General features: G+C 43.1%; 1 protein-coding gene across 5 annotated transcripts in view; it reads right to left on the reverse strand.

Annotated features, from left to right (window-relative positions):
* DIS3L2 (DIS3 like 3'-5' exoribonuclease 2) overlaps window positions 1-18413 on the reverse strand; it is a 197739-nt gene that overhangs the window by 91853 nt on the left and 87473 nt on the right. For all 5 annotated transcript variants that reach the window (XM_075031552.1, XM_075031553.1, XM_075031551.1 and 2 more), the window contains one exon: window positions 4577-4656. In XM_075031552.1, coding sequence (XP_074887653.1) covers window positions 4577-4656 — 80 coding nt within the window. The remainder of the gene's footprint in view (window positions 1-4576; window positions 4657-18413) is intronic.

An 18413-nucleotide genomic window follows, 5' to 3' on the forward strand; every position in this document is an offset into this window, starting at 1 on the left:
AATCTTCAAACATCTGCACCCTGGGTGAAAACATTCAGGCTTGAAAGCAGTGTGGTTGTTTTCTGAGAAAGTCTGCGACACCCGTATGAACTGAGAACAGCTCTGTTCTATGCTCCTGGCTGCAGTAATTTGCTAGAAGATGTGCAGAAAGGATCACAAAAATGCATCGACTGAAATGAACTTGCTTAAAACCTCAAGCTACCCTGAAACAGCTCTACAAAGGCTGTAGAAACTAGGTGCAGTCCAGATCCATCCTTTACTCTAAGATTATGCTGAGTCATCTAAATGGAGTACACTTTGTTCATATTTCTGAAGCTGTTACATAAATAACCCTATTTTCATTCTTTATTGGAGCTGATCTCTTTTAAAATATACACTCACAAATGTGAACAGCAAGCTTACCTCCCTACTGCTATCATTAAACAATAACGAGGAGCACGACTGTTAATCAAAAGCAGACTCCAATATAAAATCCTCTCAAAACCAGACTGGGCCACTTAAGACATATATCCCTGAAAAGTTTCCAACTGCTGCAATATCCTACTGCGAGCTCCATTAAAAATACAGCTATTCCCATAACCATCCTGTGCTTCCTTTGCTAGTGACACCCTGCTACCGGGTAGTTCTTCATGATAGATTTGTGGACTACTTCTGCATAAAATTCCTTTCCATCTTTTACTGAGGACGTAGCATGGGCGAGTCCTCCATCCAGCAAATGGAACTGATAAGGGTTACACTGACAAGTTTTAAAACTAAGCAAAGGTGCAAAAACAGTCCCTTATCTCTCTACTTGTTGCCCAAGATCCTTCAAGGCAAAGAAACTGTCACAGTCTTGAATAAATTAGCTACCAATGCTTGAGGACAAAGACAATTTCATTCTTCAAAATCTTCTGAAATGCACTGATCTAGCTGTTTGATAGAAGTGCAGGCAATGAGTGTTTTCTTTTTTCTTGAAGTTATTACGGGTGCTATACACCAACAGAGAGACATTTTCTGAATTGGGTTCTGCATTCTCTGTTGATTTTTGGAGATCTCCTGACATCATGAGGATGCCAGATATGTGGTTTGTTCATGCTGGGGATTTTTGGAGTTGGTTTTTTTTTACAGTGTTTTACATATGGGCAAAAAAGATGGAAAAAATAATAATTTCTTGTAACCACGTTTACATTTGGAATAAAAGCTGTGTTAACTCTTAACACAACTTTGTCCTCATGAGAGATGCAGCCTTGCCAGCCCTGGATAAGCTCTTAACCTCTAAAACAACTCTTTGTCATAATAATTGCAGCTAGCATAGCAACTTTTAAAGCCAAAAATCCTCAGGGTACCTCCAAAACATATCAAGAGGCTCTATTAAGCACAAGATTGAGGTTCCCATAGGGGCTCTCCTTAACACGGAAGAGTTGGGAACGGCCGTAGCTTTGCAAGCAAGTGAACACAAAGAAGTGAACCCAAAGGACTCGCAGCACTGTTTTTGGACCTTGGTAAATTCCTGAAAAATTTTAAGTCAAAGTACAGATATCTTAAAAAATTTCACATATGCTGATGGATTTATACCTCTGCTTGTGCCAGCTGCATTTCATGGGCCTGTAATAGTAACCGACATAGTGCTATAGTAGTCAGAAGACCACAGGCTGAAAATCACCGAGTAAGGCTATCAGCACACGGTGGGCCAAAAAAGTAACGAATACACAGAGATTCAATTTGCATGCAACTGCATGGCTTTTCCAGGGGTGACTTGCCTTGGCCTAAGGCTGAGGCAGTGCTGTGATGGAGTGTGGGCACCACTCTCACAGCGGATCGGAGGCTGAAAGGAGAGGCAGAGCACATGATGCCCGGGATGGGCACAGATAGGGATTGCTCCTAAAGAAGGCTCCAGCTCACAGCATCTTCTCATTGAGAGGAGTCCAGGGTGGAACGAGCCCATTGAAGGATACACGGCTCCAGCCAAAAGGCAGAGATCTGACACACAAAGGGCTGCTGCGAGCAGGCTCCCACTTAATGGTTCATGCAAAATGACATGTGGGGGTGAACAAAGGCCTTCGGGCTGGGACAGCCACCAGTGGGTGCATTCACTCATCTGCCTCTTGGATTTTCTCCTCTGAGGCTCATCTGGAGGAAATAGGAGTGTGCACAATGATCCTGAGAAGGACAGGAAACTTTCAAAAGCACTAAATCCACACTGGATTTCCCATTCTATACATCTTGGATACAAGCCAAGCAAATCTTTACTTTTACTCTCAGGAAGACAGCCGTGCCTGTCCCCTACTCTTTCCTGGTTTCTTCATGTCTCTTCTAAAACACACTGGTGAAGTTTATTTTAGGGATCTGAAAGAGGAGAAATGTTCCTGCACCTTACACTTCTGCCTTATTTGAAAAACTGAGCTTTGTAAACCTTCTCTATGCAGAGTGACCCCTGTAGTCTGATCCATTTTACCTTTCTTTCCCAACTACCTGGTTTTCCAGGGAAAAGGAATTGTTATCTTTAACTGCAGAAGCATCCTCTGTCCACTCTGGTTAAGTGCCTCAGATATCACCTTTGAAATAACAGGGCATCCTGGGAGAGAGAATTGCGCCTGCTCCTGTGTTTAGAGGTAAAGACAATCCCTGAAAGCATAGCTTTGACATGATCCCTCCACATATTCCTTAGCCTTCACAGAAGATCAGGGAAGGGCAGGGAAAACCTTCATCTGGAGGCTCCAGGAAGCCAGCACAGGCCTGACACAGCCCCTGGGAGAAGAATGAGTCAGAAATAATCAGGCCAAGAGGACTTCAGGGTTTGCTTTCTCCCCCACATGCAGGCAGATCCCTCTGCCTCATGCGTGTACAGAGAAGAGCAAAAAGCAACAAAGCAGGGAAGACTGGCAAAGCACATGAAGTCCACTCAGAAGGCAACTTTTTAAAAAATTTCTATTTGTTTTTTTTTCCTCAGGTGGATTGCATGAGAAGGACTTGTTCCAAAGAGGCTTGATCAGCATATGGGGCAGCACTGCAGCCACCCACCTCTGCATCACAAGGGGATTTTTAACTGTCATGCTACAGAGCTCCCATAATCAAGTAACATCACAATAACACCTAGAACCCTCTTGGCTGGACCTTACAAGTAGAGGATCCCTTCTGCACTGGTACATCTCCTTCCTTATAGATTGGAGCAAGAGTCCTTACACAGCATTTTCTGCAGTTGGGATTGGAGAAACAAGGCAGACTTCAAAGTGCAGCCACATCCCTGATCAGCAGATATATCAACAAGTCCCAAGTATGAGTGACAGCCCTGCAATGGCTTTGTAGACTTTCTGGGAAAGAAGAACTCTTGTTCAAACAGATATTTTCCTTGAACACTTTCTCCAAATGGAGATGTATGCACCACAAACCAGGTCAGTCAATGGTTTCCTGCAGCATCTAAAACCCACATGTATGTGAGCAGTAAAGCCTCAGAAGCCAGAGTTTCAACACCTTAAATCTGAGGGGCTGTGGGATCACAACATTGTCATATATCTACAGTAATTCGGATGACAAAGTGGAAAGAGGGAGAACAGAATTCAGCTTAGGATCTCTCGAGATGACTGTTTAAATTTTCTGTGAAAGAGAACAGCAATTTTTTCTTAAACTTGCCCCCAAACTGCTATCGTACAGTATAATTAATTTTATTGGCCTCAAATTTTCTTTCATCTCTGATTTTTCTATCAGTTTTATAGCCCTGTAATACTATTCTGTACCTGGGTCTAAATGACATGACAATTCATTGGCCACATTGCACAGAATGAAATTAACCCCAAAAAAAGGGAATGATGTCTTTGATATCATCATATTGCGATGATTAACAAGAGCAAGAAAAACTAAACACACACAAAAAATCACTTCATCTTCTTTATTAGTGGTGGATAGGCTAATCAAATCATGCAATATTTCTAACCAAGCCTGTTACTGGATCTCATCAAACTAAATGAGCAGAACTTGGATGGCAAAGTAAGCTTACAGGAGGGAAGTTCCTTAAGTCAGAATCATCAAGATTTGGCTTCTGGAGCTTTACTTTCTGTTCTGCTGGCTTTCAGCATAGTAAAAGTACAAATAAGGCAGAACAGAAAGCTTAAAAGGCAAAGAAAAGAATAACACAACTTATAAGGCACACTCTGTTCATCTGACAATTCCCAGCATCCCATAAACACCGAAAAGCAATTCAGCCAGTGACCTTCAAAAAACTGGATTCCTTTATCCAGGGACTGTGTACTCAAGGTCAAAGTTTCACTAAACTTCAGTCTGCAAGTGCAGCATATTAGCTATTCAGCTGTAACTTCTGTAATGACAGGAGACAGCTGAGACCTGCTCAAATCAAATTACAGCTCTGATTATGCAAAACACTATGGTTCTGCATTTCCTGACACCAAGACTACTTCAGAGTGCAGCTTGAAGATATCTGCTCTAAGATTTCTGAAAACAGGCAATTAAAATAACAAGAAAAAAACTAGTTTATTACTCTACTCATATTTGGTAAAGAATACTTCATGACAAATTATATATACAAATGTGTCAACGGACAAATATAAACACTGAGAAGTATTTTGTAAAATATATCTCATACCGTCAGGGAGTTGTTTACAGGACAAAGCATCATCAAGATCTTTGGCAGTTGATGGGTCGATGGTGAAAATGCATTCTTTCCTATCCAAGGAGAGAAGAAGAAAAGGAAAATTTATCTTCCAGTCATGAAGAAGGTATCAAAACACAGAGACCATCAGAGACATCCTGACAACAACCATGTTTTCAGAAGACTCTGTTGAAACGTCTTCCAAACTAATCTGAAAGTCTAAATGTAATCTAAACAAAAAAAGGGGGTTTAGTCAAGTGAATCTCCTTGGGTTTTCTTTCATTTTTCTTTTTGGTCCAATGCTTGCTCTTAACAGCTTTCCTCTCATTACTGATTTTCCTCCACAAAAACTAAACAATTTAGCCCATCAAGTTCACTCCAAAGAAATGAGCAGGAAGAAGGCTTGATGCCTTGCAGCTAGAGTAAAAATAGAATGTTCCTAATTGCAAAGCTAAATGGAACACAAATAACCCCCATCCCCATGCATAAGAGTAGATATCGCAGCATCTGAAACTCCAAGAGCACAGCTAGCACGGATCACAGGCAATAAAACATTTACAAACTAAGCTGAATGATAACAAAATTGAGTGAGAGTTTTGGTCTCAGTAAAGACACCTAAGAGGTGCAATACTTTATAACATCTACATTGCCTATTATGCACCAAAAGGAAAAGCAGGTTCAATAGGAAACACTATGAAAGTTATAGAAAGAAAGAGCTCCAAATCAGCTAATTAGACCTAGCAAATCAACTTGGTGCTTAGGAAAAGCTGAAGGCCCTTTCACATATGCTGTACTAGGTGGTACCTGGAGTATGCAGCCCTGCCCTGGAAGGCTTACATACGTATGTCCCATAGCAGTGGGCAGCAGGAACACTGGGAACATGGACCACAGATATGGTCTAGGGCCACAAAGATGAGACAAAATAGAGCATCCGACTCAGGAATCATCATGTTTAATAGAGCAGAGCCTGGCACCAGCGAGACACAAAACCTGAAGCACTCAACAAATAAAACTTCCTAAACTCCTGCATCAGGGCCTCCCTTCATCCTGGGCTGCCCTACAGCAACTTCTTGCCCAGGCCCCTGGATTACAGCAGGGTTCATCCAAGCAATGTGTGGAATGTGGGACTGGAGCTGAAGAGCAGTAAAGACAGTAAAGGAATGGTTTGCTGGCTTATTTTGCTTTTATCTTAACCTTTAGAATAAGTTCGGCCCCCTCCCTAGTTAAAAGATCCCCAAGCACAATGGTATAGGCTGAGGCTGCCAGGAAGAGATCAGACCGCTTCTTTTCTCTTTGCCACAAAAAAAATCATATCATGATGGCAACTCCCTTCTAGAGATCTGTAATGAAAACACCTATTATTTTTCTTACAGCATAACCACTGGTATACTCCTGGGGTAGTAAAGGTGGGAGGGGAAAAATTACAGTGAACTTTTAAAGGAGCAAATGTCATGTGGAATTAGCAAGTCTTAGCCTTTTTGCATGGGTGCTCACACAGTGAGAGCAATGTCTCTATCTTCACAGGCCTACCACTTCAGTACTTAAATGCTCTGGGTGGTATCTGTTGGTGTCAGACAGCTGGCAGCATGTATTTATATAATTCCACCAGGCACACTAAATAGAGATTTTCAAAGACATAAAAATCAGTAAAGCACTTTGCTGCCTTCTGAGACTTTGAAAATCTTTTAGAATATGCTAGCTTTCAGATTGGATAGCAAAGCTGCCTTAATCCCCAGATGCACATTAGTTTCTGATCCTTTGCATGCATCTAAACAAATTAGAGACTGTGACATTGAAAGATATAAAATCTTTTCAGCTACATCGGGACTTTGATCTGTTGCTGCCTAGCTATCCAGTACTGGGAATCAACCAATTTTTAAAGGCTTGCAAACAACCTAACTTCCATAAATATATATTCCTTAAAATTCCACCTAAGGATGGTATTTCAGGATACCTCCACTCCAAGGTACTACGCAACTTTCTTTAGGGAGCTGTGCATATGCAGATACACAGACAACTATACTGCAAGCAGCATGGGGGCATGCAGGTGTGCCAACCTGCATGTATTGATACACCAGGTCCTACTAACTGTCCTGGTTTTAGCTGGGATAGAGTTAATTTTCCTTCTAGTAGCTGGTATAGTGTTATGTTTTGGATTCAGTATGAGAAGAACATTGATAACACACTGATGTTTTCAGTTGTTGCTAAGTAGTGTTTATACTAAGTCAAGGATTTTTCAGCTTCTCATGCCCAGCCAGCAAGAAGCCTGGAGGGGCACAAGAAGTTGGGAGGGGACACAGCCGGGACAGCTGACCCCAACTGGCCAAAGGAATATTCCATACCATGTGACATTATGCCCAGTCTATAAACTAGGGGGAGTTGGCCTTGGGGGACAGATGGCTGCTCGGGAACTAACTGGGCATCAGTCGACAGGTGGTGAGCAATTGCATTGTGCATCACTTGTTTTGTATATTCCAATTCTTTTATTATTATTATTATTGCCATTTTATTGTTGTTATTATCATCATTATTATCTTCTTCCTTTCTGTCCTATTAAACTGTTCTTATCTCAACCCACACGTTTTACTTTTTTTTTTTTTTCCCCCAGATTCTCTCCCCCATCCCACTGGGTGTTGGGGAAGTGAGCGAGTGGAGCAGCTGCATGGTGCTTAGTTGCTGGCTGGGGTTAAAGCACGACACTAATGCACAGGGTATAAAGGTAACAGCATCCTGGCACTGTGACTTCCCCTGCCACATACAGTAAACCTTCCTTTAAGTTACTTCACTTAAAAGAGCAAATGGCACTGAATGGACACCAATGGCTTGCTTTATCTGACAAGTGAGCAAGAAAAAGGTTTAAGAGCTTCTTCATAGAGAATGTGGGCTCCTGTTTCAGGGGAACAGATAGCTTATCCCAGATGTTCCGGGCCTGCAACTACAAGCATCTGCCACCCGTTGCGAATTGTAGCTCCAGGCAGTTTAAAAATTAGCAGATTGGTTTCAACGAAGTGCATATTTGCAGTCTGCCCTGGAAAGAAGCGAGCATAAAGACACGAGTGCCAAATTCTGAACACATTTATACAATGGTAACAACTAAGGGGCTGCTTTGTTGAGATGTATTTGCCCAGTCAAATCTACTACAGAGGTCAGTGGTGGCCTCAGTTCAGAGAGCCCAAACCTGCGGGGCCGGCGGGGCAGCCCCAGCCTCCCTGGGCAGTACTTTGTGCACAGCCTGCTGCCCTTCAGGACGCGCTGGCCGGGCTCCGAGCAGCCTCTTAGCATGCAAACTGCAGGCACAGACACAGCTCGCCGTCTGAGATACTTAAACTCACAGATGCAAAGCTGAAGAGGGGTCCAGACAAATACTGATTTAGCACTTCTCACCAGCATTTCTATGTGCAGCACAGCTGGGATATGTTTTACCACCAGGCTCCGATCTGCTTCTCCTTTAAAACTACTCAAGGGACTTGGACTTGTAACTTGTCACAGGCAGTTTATTCTGGGCACAGGCTGCAAGGTGAGGTAAGAAAGTCACTGAGCAAGTAACACAAGGAATGATACTCCCTGGCATAAGGACTCTCCAGAAGTGTTGCAGAGCCGATGGCCAGGTAGTCAATGGGACAAGAGAAGCCGATCTGCAAGGAGAGCTCAAAGTTCCTAGCAGTGAGATAATCCTGGCACACAGCAGTACACCTCGCTGAAGTTTTCTAAGTGAATTCTGCTCACCAGTAACTGCATTATTAAGTGTGACGAATTATATTTCTGGTTTTCAGTTTTTAGTACTGGAGAAGTTTCAGATGGCTATAGGAACTGGGGCTGGCATGTGGGAAAGGAAACAATCCACCGAGCGATGGGACCGCAGTGCTGAGCCCAAGGGCAGCACCCCGCACGCGTGCTCCTCCAGGGCAAGGTCTCCGAGGAAGGCATGTTCTCAGCTATCTCCTTCTGCTTTTCCTCCAGCCCTACCGGTATCACCTTTTATCTCCAGCACGCTGCAGAGAGCCGCCTCTCGTCCTGGAGAGAACCGGGGCAAGGCAACAAAAAGTAAGGGGAGGAAAGGCTGGGTGTGGGCAGCGCAGCCTGCCCACTGCTCTGCAAGCTGTCCCCTCCCTTGGCACCCACAGCAGCCACTCCTGTACAAACCCCCAGGGAGGACCCTGGAGCCAGCTGACAAAAACCATCTGGGTGAAGAAATAACATTGCTCCCAGCTATGCGGCGAGTCCACCCTGTGAAGAGGAAGGAGCCATTCAAATTCCTCCCCTGACCATACTGTCTGGCTGTACAATACCCCAAAGGCTGTGGCACAAGGGATCTCGGAGAGATCTGAACCCATTTCTGACCATAACCAATCACAAAACCAACTTGCAGTGGGTTGTATGACTAAACCTCAAGGCAACAGTACTTTTTATGCACCTGCTAACAAAGACGTTGCTTAAGCACAAGCAAATAGCCCAGCTACACGCATGCACATTTGCATTGACCACAGATAAATACAAATCGGCAGCTGTCTCCAGCTTCTGGAGGCCTGCCAAGGTGACCTTGTGGGTTAAGGAGCTTGATCATCCCCCTCCTCCCCTTCTTTAAAAGCCCCAAAGGAGCCATCTCTCATTGTCATTACACCTAATAAAAATCTGTTTTATTCATTTCAAATTGTCAAAACATACTTTGTAAAAGTAATGAGATGTTCCAAGTCCACTCATTCCAATATACACACAAGTTGGGTAGTTAAAGGAAACCAGTTTAGGAGATAGAGACACACACAGAGTTAAGAGATTTTCTGGTCTTCATGCTCGAAAGTACTAGAGATAAACATGTGCCTTTAAGAAACCCCCAGCACTGATCGAAAATTTCAGTGTGGAAACTTCCACTTTTTACAGGAGCCTCCTTGTCCAAAACATATGTTTAATGCGGGTTTGCAGAGGTGGACTTGCTCTGGCATGGAGTTTCTGTTGATGGAAGAATAAAATCTTTTCTCCCTCCTCCTCGTGGCCAGAGGTTTCATGCACTGGAGTGAGGCAATGCCTGCAAGAGTTTTGGAGGATCAGGGGAATGGCTCACACTAAGCGTGGTAGACCTGCAAGCAAGAGTCAGGAAAGTACATGCCACACAGACTGTCCAGACCCTGCCAGCCCCAGGCAGTGCCCGGAGTACTGACCCAGCCACCCCGAGCCCTGAGGCAGTGACAAGAGCACTGCTAAAGCCAAAGCTTTGGCTCTGTCTGCCATCTTGCAAATCAACCACGTGGGGAAAAAAATTGCAGAATAGAGCACTTAGTTTATTACACAGTAATGACAACGTCAATATATACAGGCTGGTATATCAATCCTAATTTAAGGAAAGCTAATTAAGTGCAGTTTCTCTTTGCACAGCTTAAGGAAGACTAATTAAAGCAGACAAGCATATCTGAAGAGCAGTTAGTCTTTTTACCTTTAACAGGACCTAAAATAAATGGCTAGTGCCGTGGTAGAGGTAAGATAAGTAGTCTGTTGGTGAGCTGGAATTACCATCATGGTAATTAAAATGTTCACAGATCATAGGACTGCAACAGCAGTTTGTTTTTCTTTGTGCAAATACATACATCTATGCAAAGGTATTCGCAAGAATCAGCAGAGAAAATACTGTACAGTTGGTGCTGCAAGGTTTGGTACAATATATCAATTTTTGCCAGCTAAACTGTTCAGAATTCAACATATCAGTTAGTTTAGCCATAAAATATAAACACCTACGACACAAGATGATTACAAGTCCCAGTGGTCAGGGCTGTCATGGTTTAACCCCATCTTCACTCAAGTGGAAGGCTACTTGGATCAAGATGAAGCACTGCATTTGTAAGCCATGGGCTCAGGTTGTATTAGAGGCAAGGTTTCTGACATGGCCAGTTGTTGGGCAAAGTTTGGGTGTTACCAGTGTGATTTACCGTAAAAGCAGCTTGGTGCTGCTAATGGAGAAAAGCACCAGTTTGTACACAGTAGACAAAGCAGTGCCCTGCAGCCATGCAAGATCCTCCTAACACAACTGGATGGCCTTCCCAGCCAGCAGCATGTGGATGAGTCAACTCACCCATGGAGACACAGAGCCCAGATTTTCACCACTCTAACAAATGCCAACAACCGTGAAAGAACAGTTCAGAGAACTGCAAGTACCCACTAGAGCATCCAAAAACCCTCAATGAAGCAAGATGTTGTCCTTATCAGCTGAAGTGACCATTTGCAGGAGGCAGTGTCCTAAAGAAGCAAGTATGAACCAGCTATTCAGGAATCAAGGAAAGCAGAGGATGGAGGAAGGACATCTCGGGCACCGTGAGTACAAATCAGCTGGGCAGCCTAACTGTGTCCATGCTTCTGTGTGCTGCAGATCACCACCCCTCCTAGCCCTGGCTGCCATCACCAACTCAAGCCACTCAGACTGAAGCCCCAACTTTGCCATTTGCCTAAACTTGGACTGCTAAGGGCAGAGGTCATGGGCAGAATTTAGACTGTGAGGTCACACGAGAGAGAAAGAGAGAGCTGGGTGCCTCTGTAAGCAAACCAGAGCACCTAAGGAAGGGGCTGAGCAGGGAACCACCAAAGGTCTCCCAAAAGGAAGCCCAGACACAGGGGAATGGAATGGAACGGAACGGAACGGAACAGAACAGAACAGAATAGAATAGAATATTTCAGTTGGAAGGGACCAACAACGATCATCTAGTCCAACTGCCTGACCAATTCAGGGCTGACCAAGTTAAAGCATGTTATTAAGGGCATTGTCCAAATGTCCAAAGGCCCTGTCCAAATTAAACACTGACAGGCTTGGGGCACTGACCACCTCTCTAGGAAGCCTGTTCCAGTGTTTGACCACCCTCTTGGTGAAGAAATGCTTCCTAATGTCCAGTCTAAACTTCCCCTGGTGCAGCTTTGAACCATTCCCATGTGTCCTGTCAATGGATACCAGGGAGAAGAGATCAGCACCTCCCTCTCCACTTCTCCTCAGGAAGCTGATACAATTAAGGTGCCGGAACTTAATTACCTTATTTACCTCCCCATCCCAACTCTCTCCCAAGGGCAACTTTCAGACTGAAGCAGTCTCCTGCAATGTTTATTGGTCATTGATGAAAACCAACACATCCAAAACAACTACAAAAGAGAACAAAGGACACACCAGAAGCCACAGCACCCCCTAGCCTGGAAAAGGTGGCCAAAACCTGCTGCCTGTGAATTCCCAGCACACAAACACTGTACGACTGAAGATTCAAGCAGCTCAGTGGCTACCCACATGCTGAGCATCCTGCCCTGCCCCAGGTTCGATGCTTACAGCACACAGTCCCTCCAGTCATCCAACGGCTCCTGAAGCACCAAGCTAAATCTTTTGCAGAAGTGTTAGCCTATTTCTAAAGACCAGACTGCTGCAGCTGGAGGTGAAGCAGTAATGACCATCATTTTGTGTATTAAAGTTTAGGCAGTGCAAGCCTTCTTTAAACTTGAGTATGCCAGTGCTAAGACATTTACAGTACAAGTGACTGCATGTCTAGACACTTGCAATGCATTTACATTCTTCTAAGGACTCCTTAGATTGTCCTGTTCTCTCCACTTTGTGAGTACACACAATAGCCTGGTGGGAGTGAAAGCTCAGCCTCCTGGTTTACCCTTATTAACTCCAGCTCAAAGCTGGCATTTTAAAATTAAGCACAGCAAAGGCACTTTTAGAATCTTTAAGCTCTTCAGGTCATTTCTAAGACCCTGCTGAGCTCCATCTTGCAAAAGTTAAACAGACATCATTTCTCAGAGCTGGAAACAGTTGTTTTAATTTGGGAACAGGCATCCTAGAGCTGTCAACTTACTCCAGTGCACACTACTAACATTTTTTCACATAACAGTCCAATTGTTATGGCAACGACAAAAATCAATCTCGTTCTTCAATCACAAGTAAACCCAGCTCGACCACGGTGTCTGCACAGGTTTGTTATAAAGTGCCAATAAGCATGGGACCAATTCCACTGATGTTCATCACTCAAATGGGAATGACATACTCTTTCTCAGAGAGAAATTTCAGAGAACAATCAGTGCTTGAACATTTTAGAGATTTCAACATCCCACTCCTAAAGACATCTATTACATGTAGTATCTACCACATTTGTCACACTTGATGCTGGCAGATTTTAGTTAAAACCCCAGGGTGGCTCCTTCCAAGACAGATTCTTAAAAGGAATATATTAAAAAATATGCATGCAATAGAAGTACCCTGACAAATCTCTGAAGGCACTCTGAATGCCCTATAACACCGACAAAGATACTTGACACATCACAAAACTCTTTTTGCATGGTGCATAAATTTCAAAATGAAATTAAATTATAAAATAATTGGAAGCAAAAACTGCCCCATCCAAACACTAATTGTTATAAGCCCCACAAAAATCCAGCACAGCATAAAATGCACTGAAAGCCCAACTTTCTATATCAAGTCAGTACTGTTCTTTATAATTTCTCTGTGTTTATGTTTTAGCTAATGTCCTGTTCTGGTTCAGAAAACAGACCTTGGTCTAAGAGAGCAGCTGAAAATGAATCCTGATGTATTACACATCTACAACAATAAACATTTACATTTTCACCAAGGACTGCTCACTGGATTGCCGAACCAGAATCAATTATTCCTTCTATATATTTACTGCCTCCGAGTAAGGAGGAAGACGGAAAAAAGAGCACTGCAGTCTTGTAACGTACCTAAATGGCTTGAAAAGCCAACATATATATAAATGAGATCAGAGTCTCTGAGAGACCAAGTACCAGCAGTATTTCCTACAAGTCATGCTGTAATTGTGCCACAAATATAATGAGGTCTCTGCACCACCACTATCCCACGCAAGAAGGTGGAGTGTAATTGAAAATGCACTTGCATTATATAAACTACTTTAATCATAGATGCACAGAGCTAGAAATGGAAGAGACATTAGGTCATCCAACCCCCATAGGTCAGAGCCGGACTACTCATGACAATACATTTGCAAGGACTTTCTCCAGTATAGTATTAAGCATCTTTAGTGATGGAGTTTCCAATACTTTCTTTAGCAGTCTAAGCTACAGTCTATTTTAGGTTGGAGAGGAAAGGTTTCCTCTTTGTTTTAACTTACTTGTCCTCATAACACCCTTTTCTATCCTCCCACCACCTTAAATGATTCTCATTTTTTCATTTTGGTCCACATATTTTAACTATCAACTACTATTTCTTTCACAAACTTCTAGTTCCAGTGTTGGCAAATACACATTGAACCTTAATCGAAGGTTAATCCTTCCTTGTAAATCAGTGCCTCATCTCCCAGAATATTTTTGTTAGTCTTTCCCAGACTGCCCCACTTCTAATACATGCTGTGATACCTCCAGTACAATTCTGCCTCATATACCTGCATGTGTGCCACCAATACTATTATTTTTTTTCTGAGAATAACCTGGGGACAAGCATCCAATCACCCAAAAACTTCAGGGAAGATGGACAGGTCAAACATTCTTCAGACGACTCCATCGGAACGGAGCTACGGGGAAAATGTTGTTCCTTGTAATGGCCAGCCCGTCCTAGTGATCAGTGATCAGCCCTGAAATACAACAGCGGGGACATAATGCCTCACCTACTGAAGAAGTTCTGGGTTTCTTCATCTACAGCATCAGAGACAGACACCTGGTTTGACACCAGGACTTGGTCCTTCATCTCCTATCTACCCCCATGTTATCTGACCTGTAGCAAAAGAAGGCCACCAGCAAAGCACCGTGATATCAAGGAAAGTAGCAGTATTTGGGACACTTGAACTAGGCCACTTAACATATATAAACATAAGAGGATAGGGCACTTCCTTCTGCTTATCAAAAGCCCACCTTGTGAGCCAGTGGAATCCAGTAAGAAATGGACACTAAGATTTTATCCTCATCTCCCTCTGTTATTCTATTTCTCTCCATAAAATAGGCAGGAATGAGACTATGTATAACAACCTAGTTGAAAAAGTTATTACTGTTTTCCACAACTAAACAGATTCTTAACTAAGCAAGCTTAGTTTTGATGGCCTACAAGATCAGAACACAATAATCCTGTCCAACTACACACCACCGATTCCACTTGAAGCTGCACTTCCAATGACCACACGTGCCTTCCTGTAAGGAAAAACACCAGTGAAGCTGCCAGTGTGTCTATGTACACCAGCCACTGGTAACAACAGCATCTCAGAACAAAGACCATGCATCATTTTGTACAAAAAAGTGTCACCACAATTGCTGTAGGTATAGTGTAGTAGAAAATGTTATGAAAACAAGAGAGAAGGACCCAAAGAAGCCAACCAGTAGCAAGGAGCTGAATCATATCACTCTGACAGCAGCACTGTATTTATTCAGAATTTTACTTACTCAGCTAATGGGTGAGGATGGAGCTAACGTGAGCTCTCCTCACCGATCCAAGAAGGGTACCATACCCCAGACTGCTTGGACACCAGAAGTACCCAGAGCAGGCACAGCCATCATCACCATCTTCTGGAATCAATCCTGTTAGAGAGGGACTAGATCTGATATCTTTAGACACCGAGTTATCCTTTGTATGCCTCGTATCTCCCTATGGAGAACATTAAATTAGTCACAGAACGGCTCAGAGAGAGGGCAGAGATCATAATCTGGCCCTGTTTGTGTCTCCACTCCATGCCAAGATAACAGTCAGGTCTGTAGCAATGTTGCTTATACATTTGCTAAACAAGTCATTTCTCAGTTTCCATCAGAAAGCAGAGCATTTTTACATATCCTATTATAGCTGAGTAAGTCTTGCTTTACTTAACACTAGCTTTTTGTAGTGGAAAATCTCCAGGAAACAAGCTGTTTAATGATGTTTTATCTGACTTGCACTCATTTCTAATGAAAGTCATCCACCTGCCTTGAAAAAACATCTGTTTCAGAGGCTGACTGCTCTCCTCCAACACCCCTTGCACAGCTCAAGGCTGCCATTTTTACCACCACCTCTAATTTTATCAGCCAATAATCTCCTCGGGCATCTACAGCAAAGATCATGCTGTCAAACCTTTACTATAAGCACTGCTAATCCCCGTTACCAGCTGTAACACTCCTGAAGAAAGAAATAAATAGTGGGCAGGACTGCAGTGCAGGTACTGTCCTGCTGCCAGTGCTTTCCAGTTACAAACAGTGCTACAGACCTTCCCTCCATCCACAGTGGACAGAGACACAGCAGAGCACCTCCACTCTCCCTCCCTTATCAACCAAAGGAAGGATGCTACGTTTCTGAATGGGCAGCCAAGATTACAATTTAGCCTTCAATAACTTGGATAGCTTTAGGTCAGTTGCAATTGAGGTCACACGCTGAAATACCAAGATGCAAATTTTAACTGAAAGCCATGTTGCATTAGAGCTCTTTGCCTGCAAGAGCAAAGTTCATTAACTCTGCCCTGCAAGGGAAGCAAGTGAGCAGTAATTGCCTCCTGCCAATGCAGTGGATCCTTGCTGTCCCCCAGTCTGATGCCATCCAGGCCTTTTAGCCTCGTGGGAGGAATGGACAGTTATGCTGCCATTCAGAGGGATGTCAGCAGAGAAACAGGCTGATGGGAATCTCATGAAGCTCAAAAGGAAAAGCAAAGTCCTGCACATGGGGAGGAATAACCCTGTGCACCAGTACAGGCTGGGGACCAACCAGCTGGAAAGCAACTGGGCAGAAAAGGACCTGGGGACCTGATGGCCAAGTTGAACGTTAACAAACAACATGCCATTGTAGCAAATGTGGCCAACTGCCTCCTGGGCTGCATTAGGAAGAGTGTTGCCAGCAGGTCAAGAGATGCAGTCCTTCAATCCTTCCCCTCTACTTGGCACTGGTGAGACCACAGCTGGAGTGCTGTGTCCAGTTCTGGGCTCCCCAGTACCAGGAAGACTTCAACATACTGGTGCAAGTTTGCTGAAGGGCCTCGATGATGACTAAGGACTTGGAGCATCTGACCTACAAGGAGAGGCTGAGAGAGCTGGGACTGTTCAGCTTCATGAAAAGAAAGCTCAGGCAGGGAATCTTATCAATGTGAAAATATACCTGATGGTAGGGAGTAAAGAAGACAGAGCAGATTCTTCTCAGTGGTATCCAGCAACAGGACAAGAGGCAATGGGCACAAAATACAGAAGAATCCATTTAAAGGTAAAAAACACCCATGTTTTTACTGTAAGGATGATTGAACCCTAGGCCACGTTCCTCAGAGAGGTTGTGGAATCTCCATCTTTGGAGATATCCAAACCCCAAACGGACAGAGCCCTGAGCAGCCTGCTCTAGTTGACCCTGCTTTGAGCAAGGAGGTTGGAGTAGATGATCTCCAGAGCTGCCTTCCAACCTCGTCCATTTGGTGATTCTTAGGAGTTCAGAGCTGCTCAGTTGAAGTCAGTCAGTTTCTGCTCCCTCAGACCACATCCATCTTGTAGATATTCAGAGTTTCTTGCCACAGCACCCTTTCTCTGCTCAGTATTTTTAGCTCATTGTTTTGTGTTTTGCCAGCTGAGAAACTGCAGTTTGTAATTTTACCTTCAGCTTCATATTTCTTCTTAAAAGTGAATACAATGTCCTGTTTATAATAATAAAATCACTAGTTGGCAGGATGACATCAAATGGAAAAAGAGAAAGCAACTGGAAAATTTAGAGCAAGCAATTTTGAGTGCCAAGTTTCACATTTGTAATAGTCCAGCGGAGGTCAACAGGCTCACTTATTATTAGGCAAATGGTAAAGAAATAGATATCCTCAAGTTCTTCCATGTTAGACTATATAAACCATCTCCACTTGAACAGGCTCTAGCACTTTCCAAAAGAGTGATGTTATACATTTTCCACAGTAACACCAACAATGGAAGACAAGCAAAAGGCAGAACTGCTTTGCAAAGAATGGCCTTTTTTCTCTCTCCAATATTTAGGTTTTTGTTTCCCACTATGATTGGACTTTCCTGGCTTTAGTTTCTTGTCCCAGTTAAGCATTAAAGGAAACAAAAAGATATGAATGAAATTAGAAACATTTGGAACAAGTCTTAGAAATAGCTTTTGGGTTTCTTAGATTCCTGGCTACACCTCTTCAAACGGCCTCCTCCTCCAGTCCCAATCTCCTGCGCCCACCTCTGAATTTGCATTTCCTCCTTTGCCCTGACCCTTCTTCTTTTCAGGGGCTATATTTTGTCCCACACCATTGAAACACTAAGTGCAAAACAAAGCAAACAAGGAAATGAAAATTACATGTTGAAACACTGGAAAAGACCAGAAAATGGTTGAAACTTTGCACCCATCAAAATTTGTCTCTATGACACTAATCCTCCAATGTTTCTCTAAAAGGAGAAACCAAACACTTCTCAAACTTTTAATGAAAAAATACCAATTCCAGTCAACCTGAATAATAAAATGAGAACTCTGGTCCTATCTGTATCATCACATTTAAAGTTTCTGGAAGGGAAGTTTCCTCAACCACACTATTCTGATACTTTATGAAAACTTCATGCTCTCTAAAAAATACAACTGCAGTATGCAATGCCAACACCTAATACTTGCCTAGTATTTTTCATTAGAAGTTTTTGGTGCTCTTTACAAAGAAGTAAGCTGGAAGTGCCCATGAAATACTTGCCTAATTTTACAAATAGATAAAACCATGCAGGTAAAAAGCAGATGTCCATAGCAAAACTGTGCACTAGTGGCAGAGAGTTAAATCAGCTAAAAGATTTCAAAGCCATCCACGAGGTTTGGATCTTTTCTGCCTTAAGTAATATTAAAATATTATGTAAACCTTTCTTTGTGTGCCATTACTGGAGAAATGAGAAAAAAATAAAAAAAAGATCTTTTGGAAGCAATTCTGCACAGGCTATGTAG

The sequence above is a fragment of the Buteo buteo genome, chromosome 7 (genome assembly GCF_964188355.1).
Source record: "Buteo buteo chromosome 7, bButBut1.hap1.1, whole genome shotgun sequence".
NCBI lineage: Eukaryota > Metazoa > Chordata > Aves > Accipitriformes > Accipitridae > Buteo > Buteo buteo.